Source organism: Lactuca virosa, chromosome 4, assembly GCF_052849685.1.
Source record: "Lactuca virosa cultivar CGN04683 chromosome 4, Lactuca_virosa_CGN04683_v6, whole genome shotgun sequence".
NCBI lineage: Eukaryota > Viridiplantae > Streptophyta > Magnoliopsida > Asterales > Asteraceae > Lactuca > Lactuca virosa.
The window spans coordinates 174,649,540-174,670,306 of record NC_136429.1 but is presented as its reverse complement, the minus strand read 5'-3'; the positions used below and the strand labels follow the sequence as shown (position 1 = coordinate 174,670,306).

At 35.9% G+C, this 20,767-nt stretch overlaps 1 protein-coding gene and 1 pseudogene across 1 annotated transcript; one reads left to right on the top strand and one right to left on the bottom strand.

The window, feature by feature from the left end:
- Positions 1 to 15,180: 15,180 nt before the first annotated feature.
- LOC145105376 (cyclin-dependent kinase inhibitor 7-like) lies at positions 15,181 to 16,148 on the bottom strand (annotated as a pseudogene).
- Positions 16,149 to 17,448: 1,300 nt separating this feature from the next.
- LOC145105375 (auxin-responsive protein SAUR40-like) lies at positions 17,449 to 17,964 on the top strand. The gene has a single exon (XM_079042493.1). It carries the CDS (start codon positions 17,449 to 17,451, stop codon positions 17,962 to 17,964), a length of 516 nt encoding a protein of 171 aa, XP_078898619.1.
- Positions 17,965 to 20,767: the final 2,803 nt, after the last annotated feature.

Genomic DNA, 20,767 nt, shown 5'->3' with positions numbered 1-20,767 from the left:
GGATAAAAGCGATATCTGTGGGCCCCTCGATGATTTAGCGATGACACATGTGAGTGCTTGGCCAAGCCAGGACTGATTTGATTTGTTCAATCAGTCAATCATCATAAATCGAAAATCGGGAAACAACAAATGGACAGAGAGAATGATTATAATCCATGTCTCAGTCCATATGATATCTAGAATGGAGGAATATATGATCCCTTATCTAATGGACAAGTCATTGACAAGGTCAGAGTTCGACAGCGGCTTTAAGAGCTACGATTGCCAGTTAGGTTTTGAAGTCACACTCAATAATAGTTTTAGACTTATCCAAGTGGGAGATTGTTGGATTAATGTCTAAGTCCATAACTATATTTGGTATGTACTTGACCCGACCCGACATGGTCCATTTGGGTTGCACTTCACCGGCACAATTTATATGGATAGTCTTTTGAGAATAGTATATTTATGATTTATATTAATATATTAAAAGTTCTAATATATTAATATGGAATCATATTATTTAATTATTATTGATCAAGAATTAATTTAGAATTAATTAAGTGATCAAAAAGAACTAATTAAATATGGACTCTTATATATATATATATATATATATATATATATATATATATATATATATATATATATATATATATATATATATATATGGAATGGGCCAAGTTCATTTAGGTTGGGCTAAGCTTTCATGGATGGTCCATGGAGCTTTTAACCCATGGATCTTATGTAAATGAAAGGTCATGGGTATTAGGGTTTACATGGATGTAACCCTAATCCTCCATAATATATAAAGGGGTCCTTGGCTCACAAAATTGGCACAAGTGTGTGAAAATAAGAGTGAGCCGATTTTAGTGTGCATACATATTCTCTCAAGTTCCTCCAAGGTGTTTTAGTGATTTGTGATTCCATTTGAGGCTTCCACACTATTGGGGCTAAGCTCTTAAAGCTTGAAGACATCAAGCTACATCAAAAGGTATGTCATCTAACTAGAACTTTGTAGTATAGGTGCTTCATAATATGCTAGTTAGGATGAAACATTAGAATAGTTAATATTTGCATGTATAATAGAGAAAACATAGATCCAAGGTTTATAGGGTTGCATGTACACCATAGGAGTGTTAGAATGCTGAAAACCCAACAGTGGTATTAGAGCCAGGTTGTTTTCTATTATATTGATGCAAATGTTTTATTTTTAAGTTGGAAAAAAAAAGGAAAAAAAAACATGACGTTTGTCAAATTTTAAGATAATTACTTGTTTTGTGAAAAACAAATTATTTGTAAAATTTGAATCATTTGTTATATGAGTTGAATTAGGTCAAATTTAGTAAAAGATAAAATGATATGATTATTTTATTAGTTTTAAAAGTTTGATCTAAATGTTTTAAGGAGTTACAAATTTTGTCATAAAATTTTGGAGCTCAAAAGTTTTTTTTAAAGTTGTGATCTTAAGGGTTTTTGAAACTTCCATAAGTTATGGATATGAAAGTTTTTTTTTAAAAAAAAAAAATTTGATTCAAAGTTTTTATAGAGTTACAAAATTTGGTGTTAATGTTTTAAAGAATTCCATAACTTGTTCTTAAGTTATGGAACATGGAAAGTTTCATCATAAAACACCATTAATTCCATAAGTTATGGAATCCAAAGGTTTTCAAGAAATTACAAAACTTGCCCTCAAGTTTTGGAATTTGAGAAAAGTTTTTTATGAAAAAAAGAATTGAATTCTAAAACTCTTGGGTTCATAACTTAAACAATTAATTAAATGGTTTTAATTTTGAGTTTAATAATTGGAATTATGATGTTTTGTTGAATAGTTCAAATTAACTCTTATGGACTTTATTAATAGTTAATTAAAGCGTTTAATTAAAAGAGTATTATTAAATCCATAAATATATGGTTTGAGTTTAATTAAATTAAAAGTCTAGTTTAATTAATAGATTAAACCATCAAGTATTTTAAATGTCTAAAATACATCCTTATACTTTATAATATTATAAGTTAATAATATATATATATATATATATATATATATATATATATATATATATATATATATATATATATATATATATATATATATATATATATATATGTGTGTGTGTGTGTGTGTGTATAAGAGCAAGTCAGTCTTACCATTAGTAGGCCTCATTCACGAAGCCGGTCTATAAGGGGGGTATAAGGTTGTTGCCTATAAAATGGCAGCTTAATGGGTGTCCACTCTCACCCACCGCTTCCTTGACTGGTGGAGGATCGTTAGCCGAACAGGTAGGACAAGGACTATAATTCTCCCTTCATTAAAAGTATTAATGATAAATACTAAGTAACTAAACCTTTTATTAATTCCCAATCTTAGTTACTTAGGAAAATGTGAATAAGGTGCTAATCCATGAAATTACACTTTGATTGGAAGATCTACTTCCCAAAGTTTCATGGACATTGACAATGAAAACATTTGAAGTCCAGAAAAGTCTCTCTTCCCAATAGAAAGGGATCGGCCATAGTCAACCCGGTTGACCAAATGGTAAAGAAAAAGGCTAAGTCTGAGATAATCTCATTTACCATTACTAAAGAGTCCATATGTTTCTATTTCCAAAAGAAGGGGCATTGGTTGCGAAGCTGCCCTATTTACCTGAAAGTTCACTAGGATGGTAAAAGAAATTTTTTTGACTATGCTTCAGGTAAAGTCCACTATCTAACTCTATTAAGTTCCTATTTGGAGATTCTTAATACATGATGTGACTAGGTCGCATTTTGATGTTTTGTAGAATCGAAAAAGGAAAGGAAGCATAGAAGAAATGTATGCTGAATCTGACCGCGAAGATGGATTTCGATCGCATGATTCGAAGATCAGAATTTTGCGGCTTAAGAGTTATGATAGATTGCTTAGGAATAGATAACAACATAGTTTTCACATGTGTTTTCATTGTAAGGATAAGTTTTTCCGTAATTTTTTAAATAAAAGAAAAATTTTTGATTTTATTTATTTTAAGTATCCTTACAATGGCATTTGTGGAAATTGTTGTTTAAATGTTTCCATTGATAGCAATATTGGAAAATGGATTTGATTCTTTCGTTTGTGGTAGTGTCATAATTTACCAAATAAGGAAAGATTCTCATCACCCAAGTTTCAGTTGGATAGAAACTTGGAATCATGCAACTTGTATTGTATGATGAATGAGAATTTTCATCTTTGGGAAATTAAGACTAATTCCTTGTTCACATGTATATGTGAGTCAAGTGAAGGACTATGAGATCGGGTACAATTGGTTGTGTGCTGATCAGGTCCACCACAAAGAACGATAAGGCTGTTCGTCATGATTTACTAAAGTTTAGTAAATATGGTTGTGCTTACAAGTTTAAGTATAATTTTGAAACATTAGAAAAGTTTCAATGTATGGCAGGACGAATGAGAAGAATCAAATTAGGCAGAAAGATAAAAGTTTCTCTAATCTGAAAAGATGGGAGAGTACTTCAGTATCATGTTTTATTATCATCTTAATGATTAGGAAAAACCATATCACAATTGATACTTTAAGGACATCTTAGTGCAATTGTTTGACTAAGAAGAGGAATCGTGAATTGTTGAAATGGTTAAATCAAAAGATGAATCATACTTCGTTCCAAAATTGACTCTTCGAGTAATACTCCAAGATCGAGCCTTGAGTAACATAATGTTAAGAAGGTTTAAAACACTTATCAAATGTAGAGTAAAATGTTTTCTACTCTTGGACATTTGAAATTGGTGAGTTGTGATGTTTTGGATAAAACAAAGACCAACTAAGGCCAATTGTGTGAAGTGTTTGTCTTGATAAGAATCCGCACTAACTCTTGAATATTTGTTTTGTCAAGGAATAGTTCTTGACAAGAGAATCTTATATGTCAAGAGGTCAGTGGGAGTCTTAAAGATCTTGAAAAGTTTCAAGAACTAATCAAGGGTATTTTTTATCAGTAGCACACGACTTGAGGTTTATAGCTTATCTTGTTGACATATTCTTGTTTCTGTGCCCATTCTAGTTAGAGTTGACTATGCATGTGAGTTCTATGAGTTCTCAATTGTTTGCATAACAACCTGGAAGCAATGGTAGACCCTTATGCTGCCGGGTGGCAAGAAAACGAAGATTAAACAAGTTCAGTCCATATGAGTTTGGATTTGTCACTAACCTTATCTTGTGATTATGGTTAGGACAAATTTACATGGATAGGAACACATACACCATAAAAATCTAAGTGTCATAAGCTTTCTCTCCAATTCATGAAAATAATGGTGAGGAAACGCTTTCACTAAGTAGATTTTAAGTACATAGCAATTGTGATATTTGCATTCTCAAAGTCGTTAGTGGAGCATGTGTGGTTAACCGGCACACTAACATGGACTAGTGAGAATGGCAAAAGGTCTAAACATTATGATTACGACATCCCTCTTCGTAAGTGTTTAGACACACATGTAAGCTATCTAAGGAAAGGTGTATGATTTTGATAAAGTCTTATCAAAGCATCTCGTATCAGAAATCTGAACTTTGGTAAGAAAGTCAATAAGTAATGATTTCTAGAAGTCCAGCTGATTTTTGGATACATGTCAAAGCTAGTGGGAGCATAAGTGTTATGCTATTAATTATCATGTTAGTGGGAGCATGATTATTATGTTAGGTGTTGGAAGTTAGCAATGTTAATTATAGAAAACAAAAGTGTCAATTTGCAAAGTTGCAGGGTTTTGAAAGTTGTTTTGCTATAATTAAAGGAGAGGAAATTATACTTCATACCAATTCTAAAAGCATAGATTGTGAGTCTTTAATCAATTTAGTCATGATTACACTATTTGCATTCTAAAATTCGATTATGATTACGGCATCCCTTTTCATAATTCGAATTATGAGAACATGGAAAATAGAAATAGAAATATTATAGCAAAAGACTGGTCTAGTATCATGTCTTTATGTGAGACATCATGAATCGTGTCCCATATTATTTGGATACAGGATCGATTACATGTGTTATAATATTGATCCGTTCTAAATTTTCCAAATGCCTAGGGCATTAAGAGGGAAAAGGACTAGAACTGGATATGACTAAAATGATTAAGCAATTGTCGAGGACAATCTGAGGTTTACCAAAGATTGCTTGCTCATGGACGGTTGAAAGTATAGTGTTAATTTTTGGAAAGACCATATTGACGTATTCTGAAAAGAGGCAACTCTTGTTTAGAAGAGATAGTCAAAAATGGGAATATGGAAATGTTTCCATAGGTGCAGTTGTTCTTCAAATATGTGTAAGATTAGAAAACTTAATGCAAGAAGGATGTTCAAAGGAATGTACTTTGAATGTGAGACTTCGTTTCCATGGAATTGCTCTCCATTGGAATACTGTGTAATGTCTGTTGTCGAGTCTTTGTGGCTTTTGTGCATAGTCATTACAAAAGGATCAATGCATATAAGTTTAGAATCTAATAGATTTCAGTAAATGGCAAAGAATCTTGTATTCTTACATTTCCGATAAGGATTTGGAATTGTGAAATGAGTATCATTTGAAATGTTGTTAATTGATCTATGCCACAAACAAAGGACCATAGGTAAACATAGTGTGCATGCTTGGAGAATGGGACAACTATTGTTTTGATTCAAGTATAAAGTTGATTATTCGAAACATTATACAATGAATAATGAGTAATCAATATGGTGATTAAATAAAAGGTGTTTTATTTACTCTCACAAGTATTGGGGCCATATAGGATTAGTATTATTCTTGTGTTTCACTTTGCATGTTTTGACTTCCCGAATAACTAGGTTATTTAAACCGTCCACAGTCGATCATACTTTGGAAGTAGGTATTGAGGCAAGACTGTTATGAATGGGTCTGTAGTTTGTCTAGGTGGCCTAGACATAGCTGCAGTATTCATGAGTGCTCCTGGAATAAGATTCGAATATTGGATTAAACCCACGCTCATTTGAATCTCTTCATGGATTTTATCATGAGTGATCATGAGACGATAATATCTTATATTCTTCAAACTGAGAGATATGAGTTGCAGTCTACAAGTCGGTTACACATTGATAATGTGAAAACGCACTAGTAACTTGCTTTTATAAAACACATTGTTATGTGTGATTTGATGAGTAAATAGAGCAATAATATGAGTCGAAGTTTATCCATTCCTTTTACCCTTGGAGGGATAAAAGCGATATATGTGGGCCCCTCAATGATTTAGTGATGACAAACGTAAGTGCTCGGCCGGGCCAGGACTGATTTGATATGTTCAATTAGTCGGTCGTCATAAATCGGAAATTGGGAAACAACAGATGGATAGAGAGTATGATTATAATCCATGTCTCAGTCCATATGGTATCTAGAATGGAGGAATATATGATCCCTTATCTAATGGACACGTCATTGACTAGGTCAGAGTTCGACAGCGGCTTTTAAGAGCTACGATTGCTAGTCGGGTTTTGGAGTCGTACTTGCAATAATAGTTTTAGACTTATCCAAGTGGGAGACTGTTGGATTGGATGTCTAAGCTCATAACTATTATTGGTATGTACTTGACCCGAGAGTAGCATGGTCCATTTGTGTTGCATATCATCAGGACAGTTTGTTAGGATGGATTCTTGAGAGAAGGTTATATATATGATTTATTAATATATTATAAGTTTTAATATATTAATATGAAATCATATGTTTTAATTAGTATTGATCAAGAATTAATTTGGAATTAATTTAGTGATCAAAAGAGACTAATTAAATCTATGGGGACTAATTATGGTAATTAGTTATATTTATATTTATTGGGCTTATGATCCATGTTGGACCAAGTTTATGTATGGATACATAAAGAGTTGGGCCACATGAACCACAGATCATAAACCCATGGGTATGGATTTGGGTAATACCCATGACCCTTGAAATCCAACATATAAATACATGTTCTTAACCTAAAAAACGCCTACATGCATGTTCTTGGAGTTCATGGGTGTTTTTGGGTGCATGGAATTCTCTCTCAAGTTCCACCTTTGTCCATGATGTGTTGTGATTCCATTTGAGGCTTCCACACTATTGGGGCTAAGCTTTTAAAGGCCAAATTCATCAAGTTCTACAAGCTACACAAAGAGGTAAACTTCTAACTAGTATTTTATGTCGTTTATATCATTTATATGCTAGTTGTAGGCTTAAAGCTTTGGAAACAATATTGCATGTATAATTAGAGAAAACATAGATCCAAAGCTTTTAGGGTTGTATGTGCACCATAAGATGTTGTAGTATACCAAAAACCAACAGTTCATGAGATCCATGAACGCGGATGGAGCATTGGTGAGCCCAAATTACATCACCACGAACTCATAATGACCATATTGAGTCTGGAAAGCCGTATTCTGCACATCCTCATCCCGGACCCGCATCTGATGATAACCCAATCACAAATCAATCTTGGAGACCCAAGATGCACCCTAAAGCTGGTCGAAAAGATCATCAATTCTCGGGAGGGGATAACGGTTCATCATTGTTACCTTATTCAACTCCCGGTAGTCGATACACATCCGATGAGACCCATCCTTCTTCCTCACAAACAGAATCAGGGCTCCGCAAGGAGAACTGCTCGGCCTGATAAATCCCTTGTCTAATAGCTCCTGCAGCAGTGTAGACAACTCCTGCATCTCGGGAGGAGCCAAATGATACCATGCTTTGGCTATCGGAGCTGCACCCGAAACCAAATCAATCATGAACTACACTTGCCTCTCCGGAGGTACCCAAGGAAAATCCTCTGGGAACACATCCGGATACTCTAGCACGATCGACACATCATCCACAGTCACCTTACTCTTATCCCGGCTATCCAAATCGTGAACAACCCTGATGAAGATAGCGTCTGGCCCTAGCTGCTGAACACATAATCGGCCCACGCTGCGGTCTCTCACCCTGAATCACCAACTCTCCCCCACTTGGGGTTCGAATCCGAACGAATTGCTGCTCATAGTCAATCACTGTCCCATTAGGGCTCAACCAATTCATGCCCACAATAACCTTGTTCCCATGCAAAGGAATGGGAACCAGATCAACCGGACACTGCTCGTTGAATAACTGAGGAGTACAACCTCGATGAACCCCCACAACCCAAATAGACCTATCATCAGCAATCTCAACGTCAAGAGTACAATCCAGCTCCCCTGGAGCTCCAACAAATCTCTTGCTAAGCGTAAGAGATACAAATGATCGGGTAGCCCCAAATCAAATAATACTAAAGAAGAGATACCATTCACTAGGAATTATCCTAAAATAAAACACATAAACATAAGAAATAATTCAATATAAATAAAGAGATAAGGAGAAGAGACATACCCGTCACCACATTGGAAGCTGCACGCGCCTCCACTACCGTCATCTGGAAAGCCCTGCTCTTCGCCGCAGGCGCATCTACATGCCCTGACGGCCGTCAGTAATCCTCAATGTCGCAGGAATGGGTGCTGACACCGGTCCTGCCACAGCCAAACTCGGAAAATGGGCCTTCTTGTGGCCCCTATGATTGCATTCAAATCAAATAATCGAATATCGGGGAGATGGTGATGGTAACAGTGCAATCCATGCTGATATGACCAGTCCGGCCGCACTTGAAGCAGCCAGAGCCACCCACCCTGCATGTCCCCTCGTGCGACCTGCTGCACTTGCCACATCGGCCTCGACCCTACTGGCCCTTCCTTATCGTATCAACTACCTTCGGCCTCTTTCCCAAAACTCAACATTGGACACAAAATTTGGCTTCCTCTTCTTCTCCATCTCCAAATCAATCTCCCTCTCTCTAGCCCTCGTTATCATATCTTTTAGTGTCTTGTAGCTGGATCGGCTAACAAACTGTCGAATATCACTCCTCAACATCTCATGGTACCGAGTCTTCTTCATCTCCTCGTCTGCCACATACTGCGGAACAAAAAGTGCCCTCTCCCTGAACATAGCGGTGATCTCAGCCATCGTCTTAGTAGTCTGACGGAGATCCTGGAATTCTCGTGCCAACTGCTACACCTCAATCACCGGTGAAAACTAGGATCGGAACTTGTTCGAGAAATCACACCAGGTCATCGAATCAATAGCAATATCATCTCCAATAGTACGCCCTACCTCCTCCCACCAATCACGTATCTATCCTTCAAAAGGCAGGAAGCTAGTCTGACCTTGTTCCCCTCGGGACAATGGCTGGTACGGATGGCGTTAACAACATCTGCTAACCACCTGCTGCTCGCAATTGGGTCCCTCGCCCCATGATAATCTGGCTCTCCACATGCCTGAAACTCTCTGAAAGTTAGAGAGCGCGTCCCAACCAAAGCCACAATCTCAACGCGAAAGACGCTCAACCGCTCATCAAGAATCTCCAGAATTCCCTCCTTGACCGAGCCAACGATCATAGGATTCTGCTCAAGGATACTACGCGTAATCTCAAACGAGATGGACTCCCTTGTCTTGTAATCAAGCTGCCCGACTCCAGATCCAGATCCTGAACCCTCCCCAGCACCGAAACTGCCCACTGGCCTGCCTCGCTATACCATCATACTGGAAAATAGACCATATAAACCATCACAATACACATCAAATATACACATCGGGGAAATCACAACTCCACAAGCTCCCTGGCTTCATTTCATCCCTCCTTGAATCGAGTACGAATCCTCTGCTTCCAGTAGTACGGGCCCATACTACCTTCCACATATGTCTGTACTTTCCTCAAGAAGTGCCTTAACTCAGCCAAGTTACTCTATATCCAATAATTCCCTCACAGATAAGGCTCCTGACACTAAATCTCATCCTAGGTTTTACTATGGCAAACTCCACACCACTCTCCACGATCAGCTTTATAAGGAACTCCCGCTAACTTCCTCTAACTAGCTCACGAATACAATTACATATTACATAAACTAGATAATTCTTTGAATGAGAGGTTTCACACTACAACGATTGGACTCAAACAAGAGCTGCGCAATAGAGTTAAAACCTAACCCTATAAAATTATTTAGTTCCTAAAATATGTAACTTAGCATATTCGTTTACTAGTCAGCTGAATCTAGTTAGAACTCCTAAAAGCACAAAGCAAGCAACATTCGAGCATCAAGTAATCAGAACCAAACATAACCTAATCAAGCCATCCTATTACTGACTGATCAGTACTAGCATGCAAATATATAATCTCATACAACATGCATACAAAGGAATCTCTCCTAGATCCTTAGCCCTAATCTAGCATGTGATTTACAATTCACAGATCAAATCATATATAAACATGTATGTGTATTTTGGGATAACTTACTTAAGTTCGGCTAATTGCACGCACCACACCCTTTATTATTTTAGAAAACCTTTTCTTAAATATGTTTATCTTTTGAAAAATTGCCAAATCATCGGTTTGAGTTCAGACACCCCAAGAGTGTGCCCGAATCCCTTAAACCAAGGCTCTGATACCAACTTGTAACATCCAAAAATATGGTCCCAAAAGTTTCGTTTTTATAATAGATAAAATAGTATTTTCAAATATCATCCGTACATCTCAACAAAATCAATGTATCAAATGTTATCAAAATCAGAGTAAATATCAAATGCAGAATCCCCATGGTGTATGCGGTGTAGTCAACTCGAGCTTTTCCCCTTGGAACCGGAAGTAACTAAAACACAAACTAAAATCCATAAGCTCAAAGCTTAGTGAGTTCCCCAAGATATCGCATACCAAACATATAACATAACGGGCCCCGCCCAAAGAGATACAGGCCCCGCCCACACTCGTATAACGGGCCCCGCCCAATGAGATATGGGCCCCGCCCACACTCGCATAACGGGCCCCACCCAATGAGATACGGGCCCTGCCCACACTCGCAATACGGGCCCCGTCCAATAAGCAAACATATACAACCACATACAAGTATCACACAGACAACAAGTATATCAACATAATCATCAAGGGTTGGCCTTGGTTCCTTAGACCCGCTAAACACGGTGAGGAAAACTCACATCGAAAAGCTGAAAGAAACGAATGATCCCTGACTGCTGGTCCTACAGCTCCCCGAGCTATCAATTGCCAAAAACAACTAATTAACATTTGGGATCTACATCATAACCAAAAATCCCTACTTGGGGTAAAAAGTCTATTTTACCCCTAACATAACTTGGTCCAAGAATGAACCCTAAATCACAATTCAATGGCCCAAAAGTTAAACAATCCAACAAGGCCTAATATATGGCCCAATTTCCAGTTGGGCCCACTCTTTTCACATGGGCCTTAGCCTAAGGCCCAATAATGCTTCCCTATCCCAAAGGTTAAATTCCAGATCCACTAAGGCCCAAGACACAAATTCCATGAAAGTAGCCCATCCGAGGCCCAAAACAACACCAAGCCCACTGCCAGAGTACGTGGGGCGTACTCAACTATACGCTAAGCGTACAGGCTGCATTCCTTTTACGCTGCGTGTACTAGCTTGTACGGCCAGCGTACTCACTCATTAAGCCATAATCCCAATAAGCACTTAAATCCTTAAGACCTAGGGTTCCAATCACAGATTTAAGTCATATGAAGTGTCTTAAACCGTAAAGTCGACAACTTGGTGGCTTGCATGCCCCCAAATGAGCCCAAACTCGAAATATGACAATCTACTTCCATAAAATGACCAAAACTTATGCATGGTTGGATTAAGGCTTTAAAGATGGTAACTTTATGACTCTAGGACCAAATTAATACCGTGAGCGGCAACTCTAAGCTTCAGAAACGACATGGACTCATAAGATCTCATTAATGCAACCAAAAGGGTCCAAAACTCAAACCAAAAGAGATCTAGGATATGAAGTATCAAGTTCAAGACTTGATACCTTGCACAAGCTTGAAATGAAGTAGACAAATAGAATCTATAAGCTTCTCCTTGAACCACCACCTTATTGCAACCCTCTCTTCCTTGAAATTGGGACAAAAACACCAAAAATGCACTCAAGGGACCTTCCAAGCTCAAGAACACTCAACAATGAGGTTAGGGTTTCGTGGAGGCTATTAAGGGACAATAGGGAGGCTGATAAAGAAGGTCCTTAAGGCATAATGTTCTTTAAATAGTGCTCAAACCATAAAATGTAGGGTTTTGGGTCTGGACACGTACGCTGCGTGTACTCCTTTGTACGTAGTGCATACGTGCATGGCACCCGCATCCAATCTCCATCAGTACGCCCAACGTACATAGGGTGGTACGCCCCGCGTACGAAACTTCCCTAAGCCCAAAATGAATATAAAGCCCAAAGACTTGAAGGCCCAATCGAAATATTTAAACAACCATCAATTTAAAATAACTACATTGGGAAATCGAGCGTTACAAAACTAAGTCAAGGCTAACATTAAATGAAAGTATAGTATTCCCTTATGACATGTAAGGATGTAATATGCATGACTACATTCTTTCACTAACTTCTCCATACACCTTACGGTTTTGATGCAATGAAGTCAAGAGGTGGAGTGTCTTTCACATAATCCATAACTATCTAGTTACATCTTAACTTAATGGTTACTGTAAGTGCCCAAACTGTTGTACATAACTTTAATATTCATATCATATGATATTATAACTAGTTTTTTATTCTCTTTTGTTATTATTTCTTAGAAACGGTAATTTTCGATATGTTGGTAAAAAAATATTTTCATAAAATAATGTTTTAACAATTAAATACAAGTGTTGATATCTATTAATAATCAATATTACTCTAATAAATAATTAATTAGTAGTAACTTGCTATAGGATGTGACCTTATAAGATCGTATGTCGTTAGCGAATATTATTCTATAATGAATCTTGAGAATAAAGACCTCTGAATCATTTATGTTGATTTTGATCGATGTCAACCAAATTTGGATGATCACTTCACGATGGGGTTGGCTAGGGACTTGTTAAATAAGTAAGTTATCGGAATAAATTTAAGGTTCATTTGATATCTCTAAGGGTGAGATACCTAATTCCCTTCTTATATAACATTAGAATTTGAATTTAGTACAGAAAGGTTACTTTTAAATTTCGAAGGACATTTGTTTACATCATCCCAATGTATGTTCTTAGATTAAGCTTACATCTTAATACTTCTTTTGCAAAAGTGCATGCGTAGATGCATGAACTAGAATAACTACCAATGTGGGTGTGAAGTTTTGTCGCATCAAAATGCTTCGATTTTGCTTTTTTATGAACTCATGAATGAATAGGAGACATGACTTTTAATAGTTTCAAGTGAAAACATTAGAATTTGCATATAAGCTTGTGTGCATAATATATTCAATTTCTGAAATCAGCTGATGGGTTGAATCCTAAGGACATTCATATGTTCAAGTATTTGAAATGTGCCTTATACTAATATGAAATTTTAATCTTCAAGATATTTTCTTTTATGCTTAATTTTGGTTATATGTTTATTATTTAATTTATTCGAGGGTTACACTAAAATGGGGGATAAATGGTTGTAATTTTTGTATCATTAGTTCATTTAGTGTAGTTAGGATAAACTCGAGACGAACTGAGTTCAACTTTGGCTATATTATGAGATAAGAGGTGCAAAGTTCACACTTAGATAAGTTAATGTGGAATCAAGAGCACATGAGTTCAGGGGCATCACCTTAGTCGGGTTCCAACGGGAATCGTACCTCGCGGTGTCTAGGGGATGGACCCATGGTAAGGTCAAACGGGGCACCCTTGTAGGGTGCAAGGTGGTGCCCCAACCGAAACAATATTTTTAGGTGAAAGAGTTAACCCAAATTAAACTATCACGGTCTCTCTCTCTCTATATATATATATATATATATATATATATATATATATATATATATATATATATATATATATATATATATATATATTGTGTTTGTTGTTGCAGAAAGACACACAAAATTCAAACTATTACTCTGCCAAATTGTTTTCTCACGAGAACACAAAGAAATAAATGTCTTCAGTGTTTTGCAATCTTGTATTTGTCTGAAATCCATATTGTTTTCTTGGTGTATGCCAAGTCTAAATTCGTGTAATCATATTTATAGGGTCGAATTATAAATTTCGAAAAATATATCTAATACGATCTACAAAATAATCCAAGTCATATTTCAATATTGAAAATTTACTTTTCTAACATTCTTGGACTCCACACTTTGCTCTATGTGCTAATTTGTCAACTTGTTATGGAAATATATATATATATATATATATATATATATATATATATATATATATATATATATGTGTGTGTGTGTGTGTGCTTAGGTTATTATATTCAAAGTAATTATTGTGTTATTGTATTCATAAATGTGGGCCAATCATTTTACTTATTTTAAGAAAATGATTAATACATATTATTGAATTAAAAATAATCGAAAAATACCATCTAATTTAACTAGAATGGTATTTTAGTCAATTAATATAGATTTAATAAAGGAATTTTGCATATTTTAAGGGATCATAGATTCTATTAATTTTAAAAATCCGATTTTACGAATTATAAGGTTTTTAATTCGGACATTCTGACAGAATATGTTTGAGTATGTTCAAAAATAAAAATATTCTAGAACCATAAAATAATAAAAATATTCTTGAACATATTTCTTGTAGAATAACAAATCCTCGAACCAGCAATTGAAGAATTAAAACAAAACTTATATTAATTCTTATAGAATACATGTAACAATTGCTAAGAATTACATTTATTGTTAAAGAATAAAACTAAAAAACTTTCAAATCAGGAAAAAAAAACATCAAAATCTAACAAATACACTAATTCATTCTAAAAGAATAATGTTGCTAAGAGGCGTCGTTCAAATTTCGTGGTCCGTTCTTCAAGCATCAGCTTCTGTGGAAACAAATTCAATGAATAAATTATTAAGAAAATATCCATATTCCATTCCAACATAATTGGAATTCGTGATTTCATTCTGATAGAATTGGAATTCATTTACCAATAATTATATTAATTCAGGGCATTCTAACAGAATATGTTCATGATTATCATAAAAACATTCTTTTCTGATAGAATACTATAAACGAAGAAATACCATTCAGTTGAAGCATTTTAGCGAGCGCTTGGTGTGCATCAAAACAACTTTCAATTTCCTGTAAAAATTAGACAATCAGAACAAATTCCAAATTCACCAAAAATATTACACCTTGAAAGAATTAGACAGCTTCCTTTCAATTCGACAGCTGATGGGTCCATCGATTATGGCTTTAATCGAATCCATTGGTACCTTCCTTCCATCAGAACATCTTTCACGATATCATAGTTGTACCTGATGAACAGTAAAAACGAAAATTAGTTGGAAATAATGATTGTACTCCAAATTCAACAATGTGCATGTGGAGGAATAGTGGAGGTTCACGTTAAGAGTGGTGTATGTGTATCATGAATAAATCACCATAGCTACTTACTTTTCTGTGAATCGTTTCTGTTCGTACTTTTCCGCTTCCGATAAAAAATCTTCAAGCTCCGCCGGAGAAGGAGACTTTTCCGGTGGTGGTTTATGACTGGAAGTAGCTTTGTTTGTTGTTGAGGTCTTATTCTTCTTCTTTGGAGTAGACGTGGATAACGACTCCATTTCTTCTGATTCTAATGAAACCACGCTTGATGCAGATGTCTTTACTGTAAATTAACAAACATAACGCAAAAATTTAGTGGTGTGGAGTTTTCTACAAATAGAATAATCCGAAACGATGGAACTGATAAAAATTGTTGAAACAGAATCATAATTGAGAGTGATTGATTGATTTGACCTGAAACCGTCGTTACTAGACATGAAGATTTCGGTTTAAGAAAGATATTCCGCCTGTAAATGAACATTCAATCGAATTAATTAAGATCTACAACATGTAACGAACACAAATTCATTACTTGATAAAAAACAATCGATGTACTTATTAGAATTTTGATTTTCATACCTTTAGATCTGGTCTCGAATCATCATTGATGGAGCAGATTAACGACGAAACATGATCAGAAACACCATATACCGCCGTCAAAACAACATTCTCAAGGAAATTGACGTCAATTTCACGTCGAGACTGAAACCGAAGCTGAAAAACATTCTCCTGATCTTGAGAATCCAATCTTCTTCGCTTATCGGTGCCGGAGCTTGTAACATCTGTATCTCTACTCCGTCGTGCGTCTCCATGGGAATTTGGAATCTCCATTGTTGAAACCTCTTCAGTGCTTTCGCATCCGCTTGTACACATTTCCTCAATCATAATTCACACATACAAATTGCATTGGTACCTTTGGGGAGCCATTTCTCTGGATCGATCTAGTGTATCGGCAATAGACGGTGGTTTTAAAAAGCCGACGATGGATGGAGAAAACCTAGGTAGCTGAAGTCAATGGTTACCATAATTATAGGATATTATTTGTGGAAACTAATTATCAAATTACCTATTTACCCTTATTTATTTATTTAATTATTTATTTTTATTTTAAATTTTGATTGGCCCACAGTTATGCATACAATAACACAATAATTACTTTGAATACCTGAACCTACCTATATATATATATATATATATATATATATATATATATATATATATATATATATATATATATATATATATATGTGTGTGTGTGTGTGGCAAAATTGAAGATCTTCCGGGACTCTATGATCACAGCTCCTAAACTCCTCGATGAAATTCATGTGTATTTGTTCATGTACTTTCAAATTTCAATTCAATACAAAGCTATAATAGATACTTTTAAATTTCATTATTGGTGTTGTAGCCATGTCTCTATTGTCTATTGTAATCTTCTTTTTCTTGCTCTAACGTATATTAGTTTCTTCTTTATTGAAACTTTCGTTGTTCCAAACAAAATATAAAATGGTATTATGGAGTGTGGTGGACATTTATCCGTTAATCTAATGAGAACATTGTCTAATATTTTAAATTCATAAAGGTTTATATTAGTCCTCAAGTTCAATTCCTAAATACTTTACTCCATTATCAACACCAAACCCACATTTTGTTTACAATAAAATCAATTAACAAAGAATATGAAGGTCAACTATATATGTGTTGGCTTTGCTCAAAGACTAAAAAATTATATCATATTCTTTTTATTTTTATTTGATTTTTAAAATTTCTTTTAATTCCAAACTTAGTTGACGTATGATGGCTTGGATCGTTGACAAAGTAAAAACAATATTTTTGGAGAGTAATTATGAGGAGCATACTAATACGTCATGGAGTTGGAATTCAACCGGTGTAGCTTGCAACCGTTTTTCATCTCCTCTCTGCTATAAAAACTGTTCCGTGTCGCTCACCAGATCTCAATGATCCTACTTTCAATGTCAATTGCTTCATTCATGTTCACCACGGCCATAAAAATTCAGCCAGGAACGAGGTCTACTTCCGATTTGGCCTACGACAGAGGATAGCCCCTGTAATTTGCTTTTCTGTACCTAGTTTTCTTTTTTTCTTAAACCTCAGAATAGCACACAACCTGATGGAAACAGTCAAGGGAAATACGGGAAAGAATAACTTTCTCGTGAAGACATGGAAGCGGTGTCGATCGTTCTCCCACGTCCACAGCAATAGAGGCGGCGTTGGGGGTTTGCCGAAGAGCAGATCATGGAACGGAAAGGAGAGGATGAAGAAGAAAATGGCACCGGAGGGGTTTTTTCCGGTGTGTGTCGGACCTGGTAAACAAAGGTTCGCCGTGAAAACCAAATACGCAAGTCATCCTTTGTTCACGATGCTTCTAGAAGATGCAGAAAAGGAATACGGGCACAACTGTGATGGCCCGATATCACTTCCATGCGATGTGGATCTATTCTACAAGGTGTTGGCGGAGATGGAGGCAAAAGATGTTCAGCCGTGGAGATGGAGATTTGCTTATGGGTCATGCAGTCCGTTTAATCCTAGCCGTCGATTGGCAAGCAATGGTGCAGATGAAATGGCTAAACTAGGGTATGGTTATTATGGACCTCTAACCCCGTCAAGCTGGATTAATATGAGTTAACCCAGTTTATCGAAACTTGTATAAATTCGCACCTCAAGTTTACGTATTCTTATGTTAATTATAAGCTATGTATGAATAACCGGCTTGCATGTAATCTGTATTCATGATTTTCCTATAATCGTATTGCATATTTGCATGATAATACACGCATATAGCTTGGACATTAGTAAACAGTTAACTTCAAATCAATACACGAATCTAACTTTTATCAAGTAATTTGAGTTGCATAAGTTTGATATAATTCAGTTCAAAGAAAAATATAAGCTTAAAACATATAGCAAGTCAGTTTTGGAGAGTTCATAAGTATCGAGTTTCACTACAAGAAAGTTGGGAAAAAAGGACAACGTGGGCATTAGCTAGGAAAAATACTGATGCCAAAAAGGGCGATCTTTCCCGACATTTTTATTTGGGAGAATTTCGTATATACCCTTATTAAACGTCATAATATCGTATTTATCCAGTCTAAACTTCAAATATCGTATTTGTCCTTCTTAATGTTTTAAAATATCATATTTGTCCAAATCTATTTTTTAAACAATTTTTATTATTTAATAATGTCTTTTTTACATTTTAAAATCATTATAACTAAAGAAAATGTCTAAATGGACGGTAATACCCTTCTTTTCTAAACCAAAATCTTTCAGGTTTTATGTTTTGGTCGTCTTCCTCGAACCGTCTTCCTCATGATCGTCGATGTACGCTCACTTCTCGACGGCCTCTTGTTCGCCTCTCGTCGCTTCCTTCAATTGCAATTACTTCCTTCTTGCAATTGTTGATAAGAACCAGATAATTATTCCATTTCCTTATGTCCCTCTCTGTTTGGAAACAGTTGCAATACTTACGTGTCTAGAATGTTGAATTCTTGAAACCATTGTGTTAATTTCACAATGCCCTTTCCATATACGCCCTTCGTTTAGGTATAAATTGAAGGCAAAAGTTTAATTACGTTGTCTTCCTTCTTGCCCTTTCTCCATCTTCGATTTTGCCCTGATGTCGTAATCAGACGAAGATTATACAACGAGTAGTAGAAGACCACACAAACAATGTTGATATCATAATGTTGATCTAAACTTAACAATGTTGAACCAATAAATTGCATATTAGTTCATTAGCTGTAATCAAACATTCAATTTTTAATTGACAAAGAAAATAAACAAAAATTTTGCTAATTGTAGCCGACTCCAAATTCATTCTGATCACTCATCCTCAAAAAATTTGATGTCATCCATACTTGTAATCACGAATTGAAAATTCAATTAACAAATAAAACAATAAACTTGACTGCAACAAAGACTTGGCGAGAAGAAGGCAAACAAAGACTACTTCTAATCACGAATGAATATTCCATTAACAAATAAAATCATAAACTTACATGTGGATTGCAACACATATTAGGCGAGGAAAAGGCAGAAAAAAAAATACACAGCGACAATTCGTTGTTCTGTTGATCGTCCAGTCGAAGTCTCAGGAAAAAGGTATTTTGTGATTTAGAAGGCAAGGGTATTATGGTCCAATTAGTGATTTTTTCTGATTTAAAAAAAATGATTTTTAAATAATAAAAAATGTTTAAAAACTAGATTTAGGCAAATCCGATATTTTAAAACATTAAGAATGGCAAATACGATATTTAGAGTTTACGCTGGGTAAATACGATATTATGACGTTTAATAAGGGTATATACGAAATTCTCCCTTCTTATTTGGTGTAGCTGCTGATACAAAGTAACCAAGGTTGGGGAGTACACACCGATCACTTTGTTAGCTATGATCCATACCATATTCAAATTCGACAATCCAATGTGTTAAATTATATTTGTTTTTTATTTACTCTGCTATAATCCTGACATTCGATGGGTACTTGTGATACTCGACAAAACCGCATTACCATTGCTTTTTCCAGTTGACAATCAAAACCTCCGAGCTGATAGAACTATTTTCCCAAGCATGGAAGACCCGAATAAGGCCTCGAGCTACGAGTTCACGCACAAAATGAATGTCAATCTCAATATGTTTTGTGAGTTGATGTTGAACTGGGTGATGTTGTCACAATAAATAATGGTAGCTTTGTCGGGCAGACGTCGAAGCTCATAAAGTAGGTTACGAACCCAACATGTATCTGCAGCGGTGTTAGCAACGCCACGATACTTTGCCTCGACACTAGAATGAGAGATAACTCAATGACGCTCAGAGGACCACGAAATGAGATTAGCACCCAGAAAAACACAATATCATGATGTTGAGTGACGATCGAGAGACTGGGCATCCACCCCAGTCAACATCAGAGTATGCATGAAGTTCGAATGTGGGCGACACATAGAGTTGCAGGCTATGATAAAGAGTCCTTATAATGTAGCTCAAGATGCGCTTAAGCTTGTGAAAGTGAGGCTCCTGGGGATCATGCATGAAAAGGCGAATCTGATAAACGGAAAAAGCAATATCCGGGCGAGCAAAAGTAAGATACTGAAGTTTACCGGCTAGACTGCGATAAAATGTCGGGTCAAAGAGAGGTGGACCAGTGACATACAGCTTATGAGAAAGTTTGGCAGGTGTATGAGCTAGATTGCACTAAAGCATATGAGCACGCACAAGAATCTCTATGCATATTTCTATGAGAAACGAAGAGTCTCTGAGGAGAGCGGGTGACATATATCAAGAAAATAATTGAGAGCATCGAGGTCAGTTATGGCAAACTCTCTGCTAAACTGAGTGATGATATATTGTAGAAGAACTATGGAGGAGGCGGTCAGTATAATGTCATCAATATATATAGATGAAGATAGGCAGTACCGACTCCATGATGATAG